This window comes from Rhinoderma darwinii, chromosome 7, assembly GCF_050947455.1.
Source record: "Rhinoderma darwinii isolate aRhiDar2 chromosome 7, aRhiDar2.hap1, whole genome shotgun sequence".
Taxonomy (NCBI): Eukaryota; Metazoa; Chordata; class Amphibia; order Anura; family Rhinodermatidae; genus Rhinoderma; species Rhinoderma darwinii.
The window spans coordinates 49,944,992-49,967,630 of NC_134693.1; the positions used below are offsets into that span (position 1 = coordinate 49,944,992).

The 22,639-nt window shown below is 42.6% G+C and overlaps 1 protein-coding gene across 1 annotated transcript in view; it reads left to right on the forward strand.

Annotated features, from left to right (window-relative positions):
- VAV3 (vav guanine nucleotide exchange factor 3) overlaps positions 1-22,639 on the forward strand; it is a 223,424-nt gene that overhangs the window by 179,183 nt on the left and 21,602 nt on the right. The window contains exons 21-24 of the mRNA XM_075833357.1: positions 294-359; positions 8,577-8,614; positions 17,608-17,724; positions 18,558-18,645. Of these exons, the coding sequence (XP_075689472.1) occupies positions 294-359; positions 8,577-8,614; positions 17,608-17,724; positions 18,558-18,645 (309 nt within the window). The remainder of the gene's footprint in view (positions 1-293; positions 360-8,576; positions 8,615-17,607; positions 17,725-18,557; positions 18,646-22,639) is intronic.

Below are 22,639 nucleotides of genomic sequence, written 5' to 3' on the forward strand. Positions count from 1 at the left end.
AAAATAAAAGAATGAGGCCCCCTTTGTTTCACCCCTGTCAGCTCCAACATTATGATTGGCGCTAATAATTCCATACTGATAGCCCTGGGCCTAAGTGAAGTCCCAGGGCTGTCCTATGATACCGCCTGTTAGGGCATACCTAGCCAATGCCTGTGTATTTTATATGTATTCTGCTGACGGACTTGCCCTATATTTTCCCTACTCTATTATAATGACTGCAGCTCAAATATTTTATTATGGAATTGCTGTTTTTGGATAAAAAAAAATAAACTGGTCTCGTTATTCTATTTTAGGGAAAAAACATTGTTACTGGAGAGCTTGGCTTTTTTCCAAGTGATGCAGTGAAACCAAGCCCATGTGTAAGTATGATGCTACATGTGAAGAAATACATTTATTAACCCTTTTTTTAAATCTGAATAATACTAAAATATAAGAGAGAAAATACAAAAATAAAAGCTCCTAGCATTTTATTTTTGCCCCAGAGGATCTCTGCTTTGAGATTAATGTCTTATCCTTTTCCATGTCTCTTTGTGTGTTACGCCAATATGGAACTTTACTATAGCGTGCACAGTCTATAAATCCGCAACAAAATCCATGCATTACATTAGCCATGGATTCACCAATTTCATTACAAATCCGTTGTGAAAATCTGCATTTCTGCAACAGATCGGGCATGCTGTGGATTTGGAAATTTGTAGCATGTCTGGAAACCACCGCAGATATTTTACGCTGTAAGTGAACGGGGTTTATCAATGGAAATCCTGCAACAAATATGCAATGTGTGTAACTAGCCAATATAACAGTTAATATCTGTAATTGGTAAATACAGCAGAATTGGGATGTGATGAATATTACCAAGTAGCATTCTATCTTGATTTCGATATTATATATTGGCTTACAAATTATGTTAAACGGGTTGTCCTACGATTAACATTACATTTCTCTGTTTAGATCAGGCAAAACATATACCATACATTTATAAATTGGAATAATTACAAAAAAAAGTGCTCCTGTCTAGATATTGCCGTTGTATACTTGTTATGGCACCCATTGGTGTCCAATTGATTCCTCCTCAGAATGTCCACCTAATTTATTAAGTGATGGTGAGATCTTATTAGCTTGTCTGCAAAGAAACATGTAAATAACTAAATAAATACATTATTATTCCAATTGAAAAATTGCTATGTTTTGCAATATCTAACAGAGAAATCTATTATTAAATTATGGGAGTCCGAAAACTTAGTGGTTATGGACTGAGGCATCCACTGTAACTCTCATTTTTCTTGTTTAACAGCCGTTAGTAGACTAGAGATACAGTGGTAAATGAATGAAATTGGGTAAATTGATCAATAAGCACCGCCATCTTTTTTGTATGCTTGAATCCACTCCCCCTAGTCTGTCCTTCAAATGTCACTTGTTGCGCAGCGCAGAAGTTTAATTAAGTGTATAAATGTAAAGGATCTGCCAGGTACTACGTCTGTGTATACTCCCGGGATTAATCAGTCGACACCTGAGGCCAGACTTCTTAGACTGACACCGGCTCCCACCAACCAGGGTGGCAGGCTCAGGAGTGGGAGAGCCTATCGCGGCCTGGTCAGTCGGAGTTAGCTCCGCCCCCTGTCCATTTATACCTGCCGTGTTCTCTTCCTCAGTGCTTGTTATTCTTCTTGGATTCCTGGCCCCACTGCTGCCTTGCTCCAGCCTGCTTCTGCCGTGCTTCTGCCTTGCTTCAGTTCCGCTTATCCTGCTTCGCTTTGCCCCTGGCTTGCTTCCTGCTCCGTGCTCTCGTTGGTATACTCCACTACATCCTGATCCTGACTGACTCATTCACCGCTCCGTTTCCTCGCGGCGTTCCGTGGGCTACTGCCCCTTCCCTTGCGTGTTCCCTGTTTGTACTCCCTTGCACTTAGACAGCGTAGGGACCGCCGCCAAGTTGTACCCCGTCGCCTAGGGCGGGTCGTTGCAAGTAGGCAGGGACAGGGCGGTGGGTAGATTAGGGCTCACTTGTTCCCTTCACCTCCTTCCTGCCATTACATAAAAACAAGCCCATACCTAGTCTACCATTTCTCCTACGCTGACGCTATCATGGATCCCCTTGAGACCCTGACCCAGCAGATGCAGGGCCTCTCCCTACAGGTCCAGGCCCTGGCTCAGAGGGTCAACCAGGGTGACGCTGCCTTAGTAGTACCCCTCACCTCACCTCTAGAACCCGACCTCAAGTTACCTGACCGGTTCTCAGGGGACCGTAAGACTTTTCTCTCCTTCCGGGAGAGTTGCAGACTTTATTTCCGCCTAAAACCTCACTCCTCAGGTTCCGAGAACCAGCGGGTGGGTATCATTATATCCCGACTCCAGGAAGGGCCCCAAGAGTGGGCCTTCTCCTTGGCTCCTGACGCCCCTGAACTTTCCTCCGTTGATCGTTTTTTCTCTGCCCTCGGACTCATTTACGACGAGACTGACAGGACTGCCTTAGCCGAGAGTCAGCTGGTGACCTTACGTCAGGGTAGGAGACCTGTTGAGGAATACTGTTCTGATTTTAGAAAGTGGTGCGTAGCTTCTCGGTGGAACGACCCGGCCCTAAGGTGCCAGTTTAGGTTAGGATTATCTGACGCCCTAAAGGATCTGCTGGTTAGCTACCCCTCTTCTGACTCCCTAGACCAGGTTATGGCCCTAGCAGTACGACTTGACCGACGTCTCAGGGAACGTCAGCTTGAACGTTTCAATGTGTTCCCCTCTGACTTCCCTGCGATTCCCCCCGAGGTCCCGTCTCCTCGCTCTTCCACGGAGGACTCGGAGGTACCTATGCAACTCGGGGCCTCCATGTCCCCACGACAACGTAGAGAGTTTCGCAGGAAGAATGGTCTCTGCTTCTATTGTGGGGATGACAAGCATCTACTGAACACCTGTCCCAGGCGCAAGAATAAACAGCCGGAAAACTTCCGCGCCTAAGTGATCATCGGGGAGGTCACGTGGGCGCACAGGTATTTCCCGTTAATATGAAACGCAATAAAATTTTGCTTCCCTTTCAGGTCTCGTTTGCTGGCCTGTCTGCCACTGGCAGTGCCTTCGTGGATTCTGGCTCATCTGCTAATATCATCTCTGTGGAATTTGCTATGTCTCTAAAAATGCCTTTTATTGATTTGCCTTATCCTATCCCGGTAGTGGGTATCGACTCCACTCCTCTTGCTAATGGTTATTTTACTCAGCATACTCCTGTTTTTGAACTCCTTGTTGGCTCCATGCATTTGGAGCAGTGCTCTGTACTGGTGATGCAGGGATTATCGTCCGATCTGGTATTAGGTCTTCCCTGGTTGCAGCTGCATAATCCCACGTTTGATTGGAATACTGGGGATCTCACCAAATGGGGTAGTGAATGCCTGATGTCATGTCTTTCGGTTAACTCTATTTCTCCCCGGGAGGAGGTAAACACACTTCCTGAGTTTGTTCAGGACTTCGCTGATGTGTTTTCTAAGGAGGCCTCCGAGGTGTTGCCCCCTCATAGAGATTACGATTGCGCCATCGATTTGGTGCCTTGTGCCAAGCTTCCTAAGGGTAGGATATTTAATCTTTCATGTCCTGAACGTGAAGCTATGAGGGAGTATATCCAAGAATGCCTGGCCAAGGGTTTCATTCGCCCCTCGACTTCTCCTGTAGGTGCTGGCTTCTTCTTCGTGGGGAAGAAGGATGGTGGTCTTAGGCCGTGCATTGATTATCGGAACCTGAATAAGGTCACCGTAAGGAACCAGTATCCCCTTCCTTTAATTCCGGATCTTATTAATCAGGTTCAGGGGGCCCAATGGTTTTCTAAGTTCGATCTACGGGGGGCATATAACCTTATCCGCATCAAAGAGGGGGATGAGTGGAAAACTGCGTTCAACACACCCGAAGGTCATTTCGAATACCTGGTCATGCCCTTTGGGTTGTGTAATGCCCCTGCCGTCTTCCAGAATTTTATTAATGAAATTCTGAGAGATTACCTGGGTAATTTTCTTGTAGTGTACCTTGATGACATACTGGTGTTTTCCAAGGACTGGTCCTCCCACGTGGAGCATGTCAGGAAGGTCCTCCAGGTCCTCCGGGAAAATAATCTGTTTGCGAAGACCGAAAAATGTGTGTTTGGGGTACAGGAGATACCATTTTTAGGTCAAATCCTCACTCCTCATGAATTCCGCATGGACCCTGCCAAGGTTCAGGCTGTGGCGGAATGGGTCCAACCTGCCTCCCTGAAGGCGCTACAGTGTTTTTTGGGGTTCGCTAACTATTACAGGAGATTTATTGCCAACTTCTCGGTCGTCGCTAAGCCTCTTACGGACCTTACTCGCAAGGGTGCTGATGTCCTCCATTGGCCCCCTGAGGCCGTCCAGGCTTTTGAGACCCTCAAGAAGTGCTTTATCTCGGCCCCCGTGCTGGTTCAGCCCAACCAAAGGGAGCCATTTATTGTGGAGGTTGACGCATCCGAGGTGGGAGTGGGGGCCGTCTTGTCCCAGGGTACCAGCTCCCTCACCCATCTCCGCCCCTGTGCTTACTTCTCTAGGAAGTATTCGCCCACGGAGAGTAACTATGATATTGGCAACCGCGAACTTTTAGCCATTAAATGGGCTTTTGAAGAGTGCCGTCACTTCCTGGAGGGGGCCAGACACCAGGTAACGGTCCTTACTGACCACAAGAATCTGGTTTTCCTAGAATCTGCCCGGAGGCTTAATCCTAGACAAGCTCGTTGGGCACTATTCTTTACCAGATTTAATTTCTTGGCTACCTATAGGGCTGGGTCCAAAAATATTAAGGCTGATGCACTGTCACGTAGTTTCATGGCCAATCCTCCTTCCGAAAAGGATCCTGCTTGTATTTTACCCCCTGGTATAATCGTTTCTGCCACTGATTCTGATTTAGCTTCTGACATCGCGGCTGATCAAGGTTCAGCTCCCGGGAACCTCCCTGGGGACAAACTGTTTGTCCCCCTGCAATACCGGCTAAGGGTACTCAGGGAAAACCATGACTCTGCACTATCTGGTCATCCTGGCATCTTGGGTACCAAACACCTCATTACCAGAAACTATTGGTGGCCTGGGTTGCCTAAAGACGTTAGGGCTTACGTCGCCGCTTGTGAGGTTTGTGCTAGGTCCAAGACCCCTAGGTCCCGACCTCCGGGCTTACTACGTTCCTTGCCCATTCCCCAGAGACCTTGGACCCATATCTCCATGGATTTTATCACCGATTTGCCTCCATCTCAGGGCAAGTCGGTGGTGTGGGTGGTAGTAGACCGCTTCAGCAAGATGTGCCACTTTGTGCCCCTTAAGAAACTACCTAACGCCAAGACGTTAGCTTCTTTGTTTGTTAAACACATTCTGCGTCTCCATGGGGCCCCAGTCAATATCGTTTCTGACAGAGGGGTACAATTTGTTTCCTTATTTTGGAGAGCTTTTTGTAAAAAGTTGGAGATTGATCTGTCCTTCTCCTCCGCCTTCCACCCCGAAACTAATGGCCAAACGGAAAGGACTAACCAATCCCTGGAAAAATATTTAAGGTGTTTCATCTCTGACTGTCAATTTGATTGGGTCTCATTCCTTCCCCTCGCTGAATTTTCCCTGAATAACAGGGTCAGTAACTCGCCAGGGGTCTCCCCGTTTTTCTGTAATTTCGGGTTTAACCCAAGGTTCTCCTCCGTTTCTCCTGGTTGTTCCAATAATCCCGAGGTAGAGGACGTTCATCGGGAACTGTGCACAGTCTGGGCCCAGGTTCAGAAGAACCTAGAGGCATCCCAGAGCGTACAAAAGATTTAGGCTGATAGTAGACGTTCTGCTAACCCCCGGTTTGTCGTCGGGGATCTGGTCTGGTTGTCGTCCAGGAACTTGCGCCTTAAGGTCCCGTCCAGGAAGTTTGCTCCCCGATTTATTGGACCTTTTAAGATCATTGAAGTCCTCAACCCTGTATCCTTCCGTCTGGAGCTGCCCCCATCCTTTCGCATACATGACGTCTTCCATGCCTCCCTCCTTAAACGCTGCTCCCCGTCCTGGTCCCACTCGAGGAAACCTCCTGTTCCCGTTCTCACCCCTGAGGGGGTGGAATTCGAGGTGGCCAAGATTATGGACAGTAGGATGATCCAGGGCTCCCTCCAGTACCTGGTCCATTGGAGAGGATACGGGCCGGAGGAGAGGACTTGGGTACCTGCTCGTGATGTTCACGCTGGGGTATTGATCAGGAGGTTCCACCTTCTCTTCCCCACTAAACCGGGTCCTCTTAGTAAGGGTCCGGTGGCCCCTCATAAAAGGGGGAGTACTGTAAAGGATCTGCCAGGTACTACGTCTGTGTATACTCCCAGGATTAATCAGTCGACACCTGAGGCCAGACCTCTTAGACTGACACCGGCTCCCACCAACCAGGGTGGCAGGCTCAGGAGTGGGAGAGCCTATCGCGGCCTGGTCAGTCGGAGTTAGCTCCGCCCCCTGTCCATTTATACCTGCCGTGTTCTCTTCCTCAGTGCTTGTTATTCTTCTTGGATTCCTGGCCCCACTGCTGCCTTGCTCCAGCCTGCTTCTGCCGTGCTTCTGCCTTGCTTCAGTTCCGCTTATCCTGCTTCGCTTTGCCCCTGGCTTGCTTCCTGCTCCGTGCTCTCGTTGGTATACTCCACTACATCCTGATCCTGACTGACTCATTCACCGCTCCGTTTCCTCGCGGCGTTCCGTGGGCTACTGCCCCTTCCCTTGCGTGTTCCCTGTTTGTACTCCCTTGCACTTAGACAGCGTAGGGACCGCCGCCAAGTTGTACCCCGTCGCCTAGGGCGGGTAGTTGCAAGTAGGCAGGGACAGGGCGGTGGGTAGATTAGGGCTCACTTGTTCCCTTCACCGCCTTCCTGCCATTACAATAAATGAGTCATAATATAAGATTAAGCTTGGTTGCAGATGACTTAAAGGGGTTATCCTGGATTTTAAAATTGATCGCCTATTCTTATTAGATCAGTGGGGGTTTGACTCTTGGCACCACTGCCGATTGTGGCGCTGGTACAAGCACTGCAGCCTCTTGATTGTTTACATTTTTGTTTGTACTTCTACACGCTGTTACTTTCTTAGTGCCTGTGCAAGGTTTTGCAGCACTGTCCACTTCAAGCAGCTTATCGGCAGGGGTGCCAATAGTCTGACCCCCACCAATCTAATATTGTTGGCCTATCCTCCTAAGGATAGGCCATCGATGTTTAAAATCCCGGATAACCCGTTTAATAATTAAATGTGACCTCTCTCATGCGTGAGAGAAGCCTACTCTAGAACTTGTATTTGACATGCTCTTAAAAGACTAAGATGTATTTCCTTACCCTTAGGCCCCTGCACATGGGTCGGACCCAGATACTGCAAGGAATTCCGTCCGAAAGTCCACAATAAATCGTGTTTCATTTGGTGTGGAATTTTGGCCGGGATTGCCACTGCGGATACTAGATGAGGGGGAGAAAAAAATAAATACTTATTTCCCCCTGATTTCCCATAGTAATGCTTCACTCCTCCCCAGACTGGTCTCTGTGCTGCCGGTCTCATGGGATGAAGTTTTCTTCTGGTCTCATGTGATTGTTGCAGCCTGTGATTGGCTGCAACATACCATTGGTCACATGGGTTGAAACGTTATCCCAGTAGGCTGGCAGCGCAGGGACCAGACGCGTAGGAGTGAGACGTCGCTATGGGGATGCCAGGAGCAATACGTATCTTTTTTTTTTTTTTTTAAAGTAAAACGTCGAACTTGCGATTTTTGATGCAAATTTGCATCTTTTCCACAGCAAAAATCGCAAGATTTGCTATTTGCTTGGGAACAAATATGTAGTCATTCCGCAGCGTAAATTGAGATCCTGCGGTTTTTAAAAAATCTGCATTGCAGGTCAATTTCTGTACGGAAATTTTCAGCAACGTTTGGATGAGTTTTTTTTAAATCTCATCTACTTTGCTGCTACTATAATACACTGCAGATTTCCATCTGCAAATCTGGATGGAAAATCCTCAGCAATTACTCTACATGTGTAAGCGGACTTAGGCAGCAAATTTAGGGCGATTACTACCCTCATATTGTACTGTACATATCAAGCTCCTATATCCCATCCTCTTACTTAATAAGGCCTTATTTACACGAGCGTATTTCACGTCCGTGTTACGCGCGTTAAAACAACGGACGTCACACGGATCTATGCAATTCAATGGGACCATTCAGACATTCAGTGTTTTTAACTGCATGTCCTATACTTGTGCGTTTTTTGCACATCACGCATCCATTGAAGCCAATGGGTGCGTGAAAATCACGGACAGCACACGGACGCACATCCGTGTGCTGTCCGTGATTCACGCAACAGTTGCTAAAGAAATGATGACAAAAAGAAAAACATCTCCTTTAGTTTTTTTTGCTGACGTAAAAAACCCGTGAGATACGGATGACATACGCGCGTAAAAAAACGCAAATGCCCACCGAACATGGATGTCACACGGAACTGCAATGCACGAAAAACGCTGCATTTTTTACGCGCGCAAAACGGACACTCTTTGTGTGAATAAGGCTTAACAGATATGGTCATGTTTTTGCTTACTTTCTCATCTCTTTTCCTATAGCAGGTGCCAAAGCCAGTAAATTACTCTGGACAGCCATGGTAAGTTCAGTCCGTCTTTTTCTTTGATTTGCAGCAGTAACCAGCAATAACCAGCCTGCCAGTCCATGTTTTGGAGTATTCTATATTTAGTTTAGTCCTAGAAGACTATAGACCAGGTATGGACAAAACACTGTGGATTAGTCACAATCAGATCACTCCAGAAGCCTATTTAATTTTTCAGTGGTAAGTTAATTAGAAATTCTACAGATATCAATAGAATACATCCCAAAAAGTTAGGTGCCAGTTGCAAATGTCTTGGTGCATTGGCTACCTGCCTCCTGAGGGTTGTCCAGACCTGCTGTAGAATGTGATAAGCAAAATACATTCATATTACATCCAGTCTCTGTTTGCAATCCAATGACTCCACGTCTCCCTCTTAGTACATCCATAATACACTAAATGGACAAAAGTATTCTGACTCAGAGTTCTAAACCTCACCTGGAATTAACATTCGCGCAAAAACTGTGCGTCGGGAGCTTCATGGCATGGGTTTCCATGGCCAAGCAGCTACATGCAAGCTTTATATAAGTAAGCACAATGCCAAGCAACGGACTGAGTGGTGTAAAACGTGCCGACTCTGGACTCTGGAGCAGTGGAAATATGTTTTGTGGAATGCCAAATCATTCTTTTCTATCTAAATGCCACGAGAACATAACCTGCCTGACTGCACTGTTCCAATTGTAAAGTTTGGGGGAGGAGGGATAATGCTATAGGGTTGTTTTTCAGGGGTTGGCCTAGGCCCCTTAGCTCCAGTGAAGGCAAATCCAGCATACCAAGACATTTTGGATAATTGTCTGCCTCCAACTTTGTGGGAACAGTTTGGGGAAGGCTCTTTTCTGGTCCAGCATGACTGTACCCCAGTGCACAAGGTCCATAAAGACATGTTTGGGTGAGTTTGGTGTGGAGGAACTTGACTGGCCCACACAGAACTCTGACCTTAACCCTATCGAACACCTTTGGGATGAACTAATGCTCTTCTGGGTAAATGGGCAAAAATTCCCACAGACACAGTCCAAAATCTTGTAGAAAGCCCCCAGAAGCGTGGAAGCTGTTGTAGCAGCAAAGGGGAGACCAACTTCATATTATATGTCTATGGATTTAGAAAGGGAAGTCATAAAAGCTCCTGTAGGTGTAATGTGTAGGTGTCCCAATACTTTTGTCCATATATTTTATATAGCTTACAATCTTCCTTGTTCCTAGAACATTTCCCTCTTGTCTTGCTTATTTATTTGATCCTGAACATGCATGATTTCATAAGGAAGTATTTGCCCCCAAATTTCTTCTATTTTTGCTAATTTGTTACATTTAAATGGACACTAACTTTTCAAACAATTTATGCTGATCTAATAGTATACCTGATATAGATCAACTTTGTAATTTACTTACTGTTAAAATGTTGTAGTTTTAACTAGGCATGTATTCCTTTAATCTGCTGTGCACCCCTTGTTGTCAAGCACAATCCATCGCTAGTTACAGGGCATAATTGGCAGACTGCAGAAAGTGCGTGTAGGGGTCTCTTCACTACCTGCCAAAAGAAGTCTATGGAAAGAAGTGGGGAGGAGGAGGAAGCAGCAAAGAGAGAAAGACATAGACACGCTGCAAATAAAAGTCTATGGAGAGGGGAGGGTGAGCAGGAGGAGGGAGCAGGGAGAGAAAGAGACATACACGCTGCAAATAAAAGTCTATGGAGAGGGGAGGGTGAGCAGGAGGAGGGAGCAGGGAGAGAAAGAGACATACACGCTGCAAATAAAAGTCTTTGGAGGGGGAGCAGGGAGGAAAGGGACACAGACTTGCTTTGAATAAAAGTCTATGGAGGGGGAGGGGTTAGCAGGGGGCGTAAGCATGAGCAGAGTGAGAAAGACACAGCTGCTTGGTAAGTGTTTTGTCTCACCCCAGTGCTGAATTCTCAGCTACACTTTTTCATCACTGCTGTATAATCTAATCCATGCTGCTGCAGCTTTTTAAATATATATGTATATATATTTATATATATATATATATATATATATATATATATACACACACACACATATATATATATATATATATATATATATATATATATATATATAGTGATAGATAAATAGTTATAGGAGATCTTGATTCTCCTCTTCTATGTGTTCAGGGTATAGAAGACATTATAGCCTATAGGCTCTGCCCACTAGCTCAGAGACAACAGAGAATTAGAGATAGAGACTGCAGAGTCGAAAACTGCTCAAAAATGCCACATACAAGTCATATAATGGGCACAAATAGCATTATTCCTCATGTAGACACATATGACAGCTAATTCTGAAACACTCTAAATTTTTCAGATCATCCAACTAATTTTAATATAAGATAAAGACAACGCGAGAAAACACCAAATGCAGCTTAAATGATTATTCCATTTATTGAGGATAAAGGTTTATTCAAAATCTATATAACTCATGTGAAAACGTAATTGCGCCACTAAACCTAATAACTGGTTGTGCCACCCTTGGCAGTAACTATTGCAATCAAAAGTTTACGATAACTTGCGATGAGTCTTTTACATCGCTGTGCGGGAGTTTTGACTCACTCTTCTTTGTAGAACTGTTTTAATTGGGCCACAGCATCTCAGTAGGATTCAAGTCAGGACTTTGACTATTTTTATGGTGGAATGTGGCGTTAGCTTTATACCAGATGTAACGAGACCCATGCCTTCCAAAAGTGTCTCCTTTGACTCATCATCAGTTCACACTATCCCAAAGTCTTAAGGGTCATCTAGATGTTTTTTTGGCAGGTGCGCGATGAGCCTCTGTGTTCTTTTTGGTCAGCAGGGATTTGCGCCTTGCAACGTTCCTATGAATGCCATTTTTGTGTCTTTTTTTTATTGTGTAACTGTGTACATTGACCTTAGCTGAGACAAATGAGGCCTGCCGTTCTTTAGATGTTTGTCTGGGCTTTTTTGTGACCTTCTAATGAGTCATGGATGTGCTCTTGGTGATATTTTGGTATGCTGGTCACTTCTGGGAAGGTTCACTACTGGTCCAAGTTTTTCTAATTTGTGGATAATGGCTCTCACAATGTCCCAGAGCCTTAGCAATGGCTCTGTAACCCTTTTCAGTTTAGTAGACTTCAATGACTTTGTTTCGTATCTGTATTTGAATCTCTTTATAACGTGGCATCATGTGCTGCATTTTGAGACCTTCTAACCGGCTTTACATTGCCAGACAGTTTCTATTTATGTGAAGTTTTTGTTAGATTCGACACCCAATCACGCCTGGGCGTCTGTAGTGAAATTATACCCAATTGTCAATTGAAATTGGTTAACTGGTTGGTTTAGTAGCTATGGGGCAATTACTTTTTCACATAGGGCAAGGTAATTAACCCCTTAAGGACGCAGCCTAGTTTTGGCCTTAAGGCTCAGAGCCCATTTTTCAAATCTGACATATTTCACTTTATGTGGTAATAACGTCGGAATGCTTAAACCTACCCAAGCGATTCTGAGATTGTTTTCTCGTGACACATTGGGCTTCATGTTCGTGGTAAAATTTGGTCGATATATTCAGTGTTTATTGGTGAAAAATTGCAAAATTTAAAGAAAATTTTGAAAAAATTGCATTTTTCAGAATTTAAATGCATCTGCTTGTAAAACAGACGGTTATACCACACAAAATAGTTACTAGTTCACATTTCCCATATGTCTACTTTAGATTGGCATCGTTTTTTGAACATTCTTTTATTTTTCTTGGACGTTACAAGGCTTAGAACATAAACAGCAATTTCTCATATTTTTAAGAAAATTTCAAAAGCCTTTTTTTTAAGGTACCTCTTGAGTTCTGAAGTCGCTTTGTGGGGCCTATGTATTAGAAACCCTGATAAAACACCCCATTTTAAAAACTAGACCCCTCAAAGTATTCAAAACAGCAGTTATAAAGTTTTTTAACCCTTCAGGCATTTCACAGAAATTAAAGCAAAGTGGAGGTGAAATTTGCAAATTTCATTTTTCTTGCTGAATTTCAATTTTATTCATTTTTTTTTCTGTAACACAGAAGGTTTTACCAGAGAAACACTACTAAATATGTATTTTCCAGATTCTGCAGTTTTTAGAAATGTCCCACATGTGGCCCTACTGCGCTCGTGGACTAAAAGACAAGCCCTAGAAGCAAAGAAGCACCTAGTGCATTTTGAGTCCTCTTTTTTATTAGAATATATTTTAGGCAGCATGCCAGGTTTGAAGAGGTGTTGAGGTGTCAAAACAGTAGGAATCCCCCAATAGTGACCCCATTTTGTAAACTACACCCCTCAAGGAATTCATTTAGGGTTGTTGTTACCATTTTGACCGCACATTTTTTTCACAGCACGTATTTGAATTGGGCTCTGAAATGAAAAAAATTTAATTTTTTCCAATAAAATGTCATTTGTGATCAAAATTTCTTATTTTCACAGGGAACAAAATACCCCATTTTGTTGCCCAATTTGTCCTTAGTGTGGCAGTACCCCATTTGTGGTGATAAACTGCTGTTTGGGCCCATGGGAGGGCTCAGAAGGAAAGGAGCGCTATATGTTTGTTGGAGTCCAGATTTTGTTGGATTGGTTTTCGGGTGCCATGTCGCATTTGCAGAGCCTCAGAGGTATCAAAGCAATGGAAACCCACCAAAAGTGACCCCATTTTGGAAACTACACCCCTCAAGGAATTCATTTATGGTTGTTGTTAGCATTTTGACCGCACAGTTTTTTCACAGCACCTATTTCAATTGGGCTGTGACATTAAAAAAATGACATTTTTTCCAATAAGATGTAATTTTTTACCAAAATTTCTTATTTTCACAGGGAACAAAATACTCAATTTTGTTGCCCAATTTCTCCTGAGTGCATCAATACCCCATTTGTGGCAATAAACTGCCGTTTGGGCCCATGGGAGGCCTCAGAAGGGAAGGAGCGCTGTGTGTTCTTTGGAGTACAGATTTTGCTGGTTTGGTTTTCGTGTGCCATGTCGCATTTGCAGAGCCCCAGAGGTATCAAAGCAATGGAAACCCACCAGAAGTGACCCCATTTGGGAAACTACACCCCTCAAGGAATTCATTTATGGGTAATGTGACCATTTAGACCCTATAGTTTCTTCACAGAACTTATTTGAATTGGGCTGGGAATTTTAAAAATATATATTTTTTCCAATAATATGTCATTTTAGCTAAAAAATTCTTATTTTCACAAGAAATAAAATACTCAATTTTGTTGCCCAATTTGTCCTGAGTGCGGCAATACCCCATTTGTGGTGATAAACTGCCGTTTGGGCCCATGGGAGGCCTCAGAAGGGAAGGAGCGCTGTGTGTTCTTTGGAGTACAGATTTTGTTGGATTGGTTTTCGGGTGCCATGTCACATTTGCAGAGTCCCAGAGGTATCAAAGCAATGGAAACCCACCAGAAGTGACCCCATTTTGGAAACTACACCCCTCAAGGAATTCATTTATGGGTAATGTGACCATTTAGACCCCATAGTTTCTTCACAGAACTTATTTGAATTGGGCTGGGAATGAAAACAAAATTATTTTTGTCAAATAATATGTAGTTTTGGCTGAAAATTTCTTATTTTCACAAGAAACAAAATACCCCATTCTGTTGAGCAATTTGTTCTGAGTGCCGCAATACCCCATTTGTTGTGATAAACTGCCGTTTGGGCCCATGGGAGGGCTCAGAAGGAAAGGACCACCATTTGGCCTACTCGGGATTTTCTAGTGCGAAGTCATGTATGCAGAAGCCCCTGAGGTACCAGTACAGTTGAAACCCGCAAGAAGTGACCCCGTTTTAAAAACTACACCCTTAAGGCATTCATCTAGAGGTGTAGTGACCATTTTGACCGGAGACCTACACCCCATAAACTGTAATGTGGGTTCTCCCGGGTATGGCAATACCCTACATGTGGCTGTTATCAGCTGCCTGGACACACAGCAGGGCCCAGAGGGGAAAGACGAGGGGGGATAAGCTGTGCGGAGTGCATCAGGGTAAGTAAAATTGGGGTAAATTATAAACCAAGGGATGTATGATAAATTTTAAAACACTTTCATACAGAGCTCTGGTTATTCGGGACACGTGTCACATTGATATATTGTGTCCTCCCTTATCCCCCTCTTATAGCAGACTTTGCACCTCTTTTGACTTTTTCCCTTCTTGCCAGTTTGGGGAACTTCCCCTGGAAAGTGTTGCCCTGGTACGATGCGTGTGGGCTCGCTTCCAGAAGTACTGGGTGCCCCCCCTTCTTGGTCCCTAAAGATTAGGTTCTTGATAATCACCTCTTGAAATTCCAGGAAAGTTCCCGTCTGGCCTGCACATCGACGTAGCACGTACGCATTGTACAAAGCCATCTATATGATGTTCCCGACCAGCTTCTTATACCACACCGCATGGCGCTGTAGGGCTTCAGGGCTTGATCTTACATGTCCACCCCTCCCATGTACCTATTGTAGTCCAGGATGCAGTCTGGTTTGGGGGTGGCCTTTCCTTCATATATCCTAAACCTGTAGGTATACCCTGATGCACTCTCACAGCTTATACATCTTCACGCCATACCTTGCCCTCTTACCCGGCAGGTACTCGCGGAATTGAACCCTCCCTTTAAAATGTACCAGGGACTCATCAATAGAAATACACTTCTCGGGGGTGTATGCTTGGGAAAACCGGGCACTGGAACGGTCTAATAGGGGTCTCCGTTTATACAAACGGTCAAAACTGGGGTCATCTCGGGGTGGGCACGGCTCATTATCAGTATAATGTAAGAAGCGAAGTATTGCCTCATTTATTTATTTTTTTTTTAGGTTCCAGTTCAGTTCTGAAGTTGCTTTGAGGGGCCCATATATTAGAAACCCCTATCAAATACCCCATTTTAGAAACTAGACCCCTCAAAGTATTCACAACAGCATGTAGAAAGTTTATGAACCCTTTAGGTGTTTCACAAAAATTTAGAGCAAAGTAGAGGTGAAATTTACAATTTTTTTTGTCAGAAAATCCTCTTTATACCATTTTTTTTATAACACAAAAGGATTTATCAGAGAAACGCAACTTAATACGTATTGCCCAGATTCTGCAGTTTAGAGAAATATCCCACATGTGGCCCTAGTGCGGTAATGGACTGAAGGAGCGGCCTCCGAAGCAAAGGAGAACCTGGTGGATTTTGAGGCCTCTTTTTTATTAGGCACCATGTCCGGTTTGAAGAGGTCTTGTGGTGCCAAAACATTGGGAACCCCCCAAAAGTGACCCCAATTTGGAAACTAGACCCCTTGAGGAATCCATTGTAGTTTTCTTGGGGTGCATGCGGCTTTTTGATCAGTTTTTATTCTATTTTTAGGTGGCGTGGTGACTAAAAAACAGCAATTGTACTATTGTTTTTTTTTTTCGTTTTTTTTTACAGCGTTCACCGTGCGCTATAAATGACATATTCACTTTATTCTGCGTGGCGATACGATTACGGCGATACCAGATGTTTATAGTTTTTTTTTATGTCTTATGGCGTTTGCACAATAAAATACGTTTTGTAAACAATCATTCACTTTTTGTGTTACCTTATTCTAAGAGCCATAACGTTTTTATTTTTCAATCAATAAAGCCGTGCGAGGACTTATTTTTTGCGTAACGAACTGTAGTTTTGATCAGTACCATTTTTAGGTACATGCGACTTTTTGATCTCTTTTTATTCCTTTTTTTGGGAGGTGAAGTGACCAAAGAATTGTGATTGTGGTTCGGTTTATTATTATTTTATTTTACGGCGTTCACCGTGCGGCATAAATAATGAAATAATTTTGTAGTTCAGGCCGTTACGGACGCGGCGATACCAATTATGTATAGTTTATTTGTTTGTTTATATATTTTTATTAATAATAAAGGATTGATAAGGGAAAAGGGGGGATTTTTACTTTTATTACTTTTAAATCTTTTATTTTCTTATTTTTACACATCTTTTTTTAACTTTTTTTTCACTTTATTACTTTGTCCCACTAGGGGACATGAGGGCAGGAGGCTCTGATCGCTATTCTAATACACTGCACTACATGCGTAGTGCAGTGTATTAGAACTGTCAGCTACTCACTGACAGCAAGCATAGTGGGTCCTGACGTTGTCAGGACCCACTAGGCTTCCGTCTATGGCATAGCCGGACGCCATTGTTTGGTGTCCGGTTGCCATAGTCACCATCGCCGGCCGCTATCGCGTAGCAGGCCGGCGATGGCAGCTTAACCCCTAAAAAGCCGCGATCTCTATAGAACGCGGCTTTTAAGGGGTTAATCAGCGGGGACACAGCGATCGGTCCCCGCTGTAGGAGCTGTGACAGCTGCTGAACAAGACAGCAGCTGCCACAGCTCCTGTATGTGTCGGGAGGACGGCCGAAACGGCCGTTACTCCCGAGACGTACTATTACGGCATGGAGCGCGAACGATACAGCTGCCATGACGTAATAGTACGTCAAGGAGCGGGAAGGGGTTAAATCATTATTCAAAAACAGCATTTTTACTTGTGTTCTCTTTATCTGATAATAAATTAATTTTAACATCTAAAACATTCAAGTGTGAAAAATATGCAAAAATAGAAAAAATTGTGAATAATTTTTCAAAGCACTGTGACCGCTACAGTAGATAGACATTAACACCCCAAATAAAATAGACAGAGTAGACTTTATACTTACCCTTCCCGCTCCCAGCTTTTTTTCAACTGCTGACACCATCTAGCAGCAGGACGCTGTGTTGACCCGGAGCTGACCAAGAGCCAGAAGCGAAGAGGGTATGTACAGTGTATAAGTCACTATATATTGCACTAATTCAATAGATAATAGACAATTATTTGGGGATGCTGTGCCCCCTCCCTTGCAATCTGGTGAAAACTATATATTACCGAATGAGAGAGACTAAAAATACAGTGTTTTTCAATTAAAACCAGGAAAGTTGACGTATCTGTGTAAGGCTCTAATATTCTCCTTTCTGTGGCTTTTTGAAGATTAGAAATAGTACTATAATCATGTTCAACTTACGGTTTTTGTCTAGGTATGCAGGTGCCATGGAGAGAGTGCAGGCAGAGGTGGAGCTGATGAATAGGGAGAACAGTACCTACCTCATCCGACACAGAACGAAGGAGAGCGGGGAGTATGCAATCAGTATTAAGTAAGTCTTGGTTAGACCTCACAATTTAGACCTGAGATTCTCAAGTGTATCTGGACCAGCATAATACAAAGCAAACACTTAAAGAGTTAGTCCCACAATAGACATTTACCGTATCACCTATCCACAGCAATGTCTGATTGCTGAGTGCACCAGTGCTTCCTAGGTGAATGCTTCCTAGGTGAAATTTAACATCAGTACCCCATACGGCAGCACAGGTAAAACAGTCCACCACTGTGTCGTTGTACAGGTCCATGCAGGAGATTGAACATAGTCCAAGGAACTTTTTTTTACAACTGTTGTTTTTTTTTTTTTTTTTATTGAATGGATTACAGCAAAATCCATCAAATAACTGGTTTTTTTTCACTATTGACACATGTGTAGGTACCCCCATGCAGTAAGTGCGTAGCATATGAGCCAACTGCTGTACATGTCATTTTACCTTTGTCATGAATAAATAGAAATATACATTACCCCCTTCATTATACCCTAGAAGTACTAAATGACTTGACACTACTACATTTAGCAGTATAACTCTAAATATTGATAGTAGCCCATAACCACATATAATGCATTTAATCACGCTGTATATAAAAGAACTAATTAGATATAAATACGATTTTGTTACCCAATCTTTTAAAAACAAGCTACATCTTTTTCTTCACCCTGCTAAATATATTCTATTAATGAGTTGTCAAGCCTGTGTTGGATGGAATATACTCTCAGCCTCTGCAATGAATCTGTTTACTCTTATTTTGGGCCCTGCCCGCAGGTAATTATTGATCCTTGGCTGATTAAAAGCAAATTTATATTCAGAAGTTATGCCTTGCCCGCAGGTACAACAATGAAGTGAAGCACATCAAGATATTAACGAGAGATGGCTTTTTTCGCATTGCAGAAAATAGGAAATTTAAAAGTTTAATGGTAAGCATTGATTCCGTTCCTTTACAAAAAAAAATGTCACACTGATCTATTGTTTGTTAAACTCCTTTTGCCCTCAAGCATCTTGCCTCAACTTGAAAGCTATATGACTTGTTAACTAAAGAGATCAGAACAAGATTTCCTTATATCGCATAGCAGGAATTAGTTATAATAGTTAGACTTAATTATAGGTTACTGAGGTTCCTCCTAGTTTTGTATCTACTGGTTAGGAAGTTGCTGCATTTTGTCACCAGCGTTAAAGGAGTTGTGTGTCCGTATGTAATTAAAGCTTAATTGTTGTGAAATTAAACTCAAGCGCTCTCTATTAGACTATAAGCCCCAGAGGGTACCTGGATGCCGGTCCCCGGCTAGTATAGTCAGAACTTGGTTGACATCTTGAAGACGGTGAAGTAGAGAACTGCAGTGTAGCAGGAACAGACTTTAGTGGCACCATGCACAGGGAAGGAATTTTTTGACCGCTGGCAGGATCAATGAATGACTGTGACTGGCTAACCTATGGTGTGTAGGCAAAGATATACCATATTCTTTACCCTCGCAAGGAGGTATGGAATTTGCCAGTAAAATTCCCAGGTTGCAGTCCCCAATAGACAGTTGGGCTAAGGTTGATGGTGTGAACCGTTCCGTGGTCAAACAGATCCGAGTTGGTAAAAGGCGGGCAATGTCAGGTTTAGTAGTTAGAGTAAGGGTCAGGCCTGTACTCAGTGCACTGAATAGTCAGATGAAGCGGAGTCAAGATGAAAGCCTGGTCAGACATAGGAAAATCACAGGGAACAACCGCCAGGAAACTCACCATCAGTGCTGATAACATGGTTGATAAGGTTGAAAAAAGACACAGATCCATCAAGTCCAACATGGCAATCAGAATAAATTCCTGGAACAATCTCCCAATTCCAGAATATAGCACTATAGTAATATTATATTTTTCAAGAGGGCATCCAGGCCCTTCTTAAAGAGGCTCTGTCACCAGATTCTCAAACCCCTATCTCCTATTGCATGTGATCGGCGCTGCAATGTAGATAACAGTAAAGTTTTTTTGTTTTTTTTAAAACGTTCATTTTTGGCCAAGTTATGAGCTATTTTATATATATGCAAATGAGCTTTGAAATGGAAAACTGGGCATTTTTATTTCGTTATGTCCAACTGGGCGTGTATTGTTTTTTTAACTGGGCGTGTTTATGTGTATGATGCTGACCAATCAGTGACCAGTCGGCATCATACACTCCTCTACATTCATTTACAAGCAGCACAGCGTTCTTGCTAGAACGATGTGCAGCCAGATACACAAGTGTCCTGATAATGAACACACATGAAATCCAGCCTGAACGTCATGTGTACTCAGAATCCTGACAGTTCTGAATCTTTTCTCTGAGATTGCAGCAAGAGAAACGAAATCTCGCGAGATTACAGAGCTAAACGAGATTTCTTTTCTCTTGCGAGTCAGAAGTGTCTGGATTCTCAATACACATGACGTCCAGGCTGGATGGTCATGTGTATTCATTATCAGGGCACTAGATTAACGTTACTGCAGTGTCCTGATAATGAATACACATGACCATCAAGCCTGGACGTCATGTGTATTGAGAATCCTGACACTTCTGACTCTTTTCTCTGAGATTTCCAGCAAGAGATTACGAGTGGCTTGCTGCAATCTCACAGAAAAGATTCAGAAGTGCCAGGCTGGACTTCATGTGTATTTATTATCAGGACACTTGTGTATGTGGCTGCACATCGTTCTAGTAAGAACGCTGTGCTGCTTGTAAATGAATGGAGATGAGTGTATGATGCTGACTGGTCACTGATTGGTCAGCATCATACAGATAAACATGCCCAGTTAAAAACACAATACACGCCCAGTTGGACATAACGAAATAAAAACGCCCAGTTGTCCATTTCAAAGCTCATTTGCATATATATAAAATAGCTCATAACTTGGCCAAAAATGAAAGTTTTAAAAAAAACAAAAACGTTACTGTTATCTACATTGCAGCGCCGATCACATGCAATAGAAGATAGGGATTTGAGAATCTGGTGACAGAGCCTCTTTAAACTTGCTCAATGAATCAACCATCACAACATCCTATGGCAGAGAGCTCCATAGTCCCACCGCTCTCACAGTAAAGAATCCCCATCTGTGATAATGGTAACATCTTTTTTCCTCTAGACGTAGCGTATGCCCCTTTGTCATGGCTGCAGGCCTAGGTGTAAAACGATCATTAGAAAGATCTCTGTACTGTCAAGTTATATATTTGTACATTGTAATAAGATTACTGCTAAGCCGTCTTTTTTCTAAACTGAATAACCCCAAGTTTGATAACCTTACTTGGTACGTCAATGCACCCATCCCCTTAATTACCTTGGTCGCCCCCATCTGCACCCGTTCTGGACTTCCGGGAACAGTTCACCGGGTTTGAACGGCATCATTGAGTACCGTAATTTTAATTAAAGTGTATTAGTAAGTGACTTCTTTTTACATAAAAATATGAATAACCCCTGTAAGATGTTATTGTCCTACAAAAAAAAGAAATTACTTGGCGCAGCCAACAGGAAAGAGCAGCAGAGTTTGGTGTCGGGAATATTGCCATGACGACACTTATAATTGACATAAACTTTAACATGAAGGTGAAAAAAAATAGTTTTTCTAGCAAGACTGAGGTACCATGTTCAAAGGGCAATATATGAAAATGTTTACGCCAGTTTTCTGGCATGAAAAAAGTAGCAAAATTTGACACACAGCATAGTTGCTCTACAATTTGTGACTTTTTACTTTTCTCGCCACTATCCAAAAGTGGTGCAAAAAAGTGGGTTTAGCCAAAGTGGGCGAGTCCACCACCGGATCGACAGATTTATCATAATTTACGGTACACATTGGCATAAGTTATGGCACAAATCTAAACCTCATAGCAGTCATATATTTGCATTTCTGTCACACGGACAGCCAAAGATGGGCCAAATATTGCACATTTCTTAATATGTTAGCCACATTTTCCACTGTTGTAAGTTAGTTTGAGACTGGCATTTAAAACACCAGTCTTAATACAGTATATTCCCCCCAGTGTATATTGTCTGCTCAGAATGATGTGTATAAAATGGTATATGTCCAATTTATGTAGCACTGTGTAGTTCATACCGCCACCTTATTGGAAAGCCTTGATATGGACATACAATATGCTGCTGTAATTCTCCAAATTTCATGAATACTAATCATTCCTCATCAATATATATGAATAGTTACTGTACATAGAATATGCTTTATATATATGAACAGTTTTCACTGCTGACCTAGAAACTGCACATATTCTTGAATTACACAGATGCCTAGTGTGATAGAATGCATTTGCTTTATGGCTTGCAAAAAATGTTGTTCGTTCTTACTATTTTTTTTTTTAGCTAAAATGAATGAAAGAGAATGGACTTTTAGGAGACATAATAATGAAAGAGATTTAAGTTTCCATATAAACTTTCCAAATTATGCCTCTTTGTAATGGCTTTTTATAGAGTTTTACAACCACGGAACATTGCAATAAAAGTAGAACAATATATTTGTATAATTGGATTAGAAAGAATAAATTAATTCACTTACAGTTTAAAATTACTGCATTTATGTGTGTGTGTATATATAATTTGCTTTCGTATGTGTGGAGCCTTTTAGGATAAAAAGTGGATAGAAACCACTCCTTTCAGTGAGATTGCTTTTGTAAAGCCTGAAACCAAGATAAATCATTTCAGACTTTTTTCATATTTAACCTTTTCATGACCAAAGGGTCATTGATGGCCCTGTGTCCAGGTCAAAATTTTCCATTTTTGATATACACTTTAAACGATAAAACCTTTGGAACCGCTTTGAATATCACAACTATTTTTACTTTATTATTTACAAGACTTATGAGGCTTTCATTTTCTAGATGAGTTTAATTAATTCAGTGTTTTTAACTTTTATTATGAGCAGACATATCACTAAAAATAAAAAATAAAAACT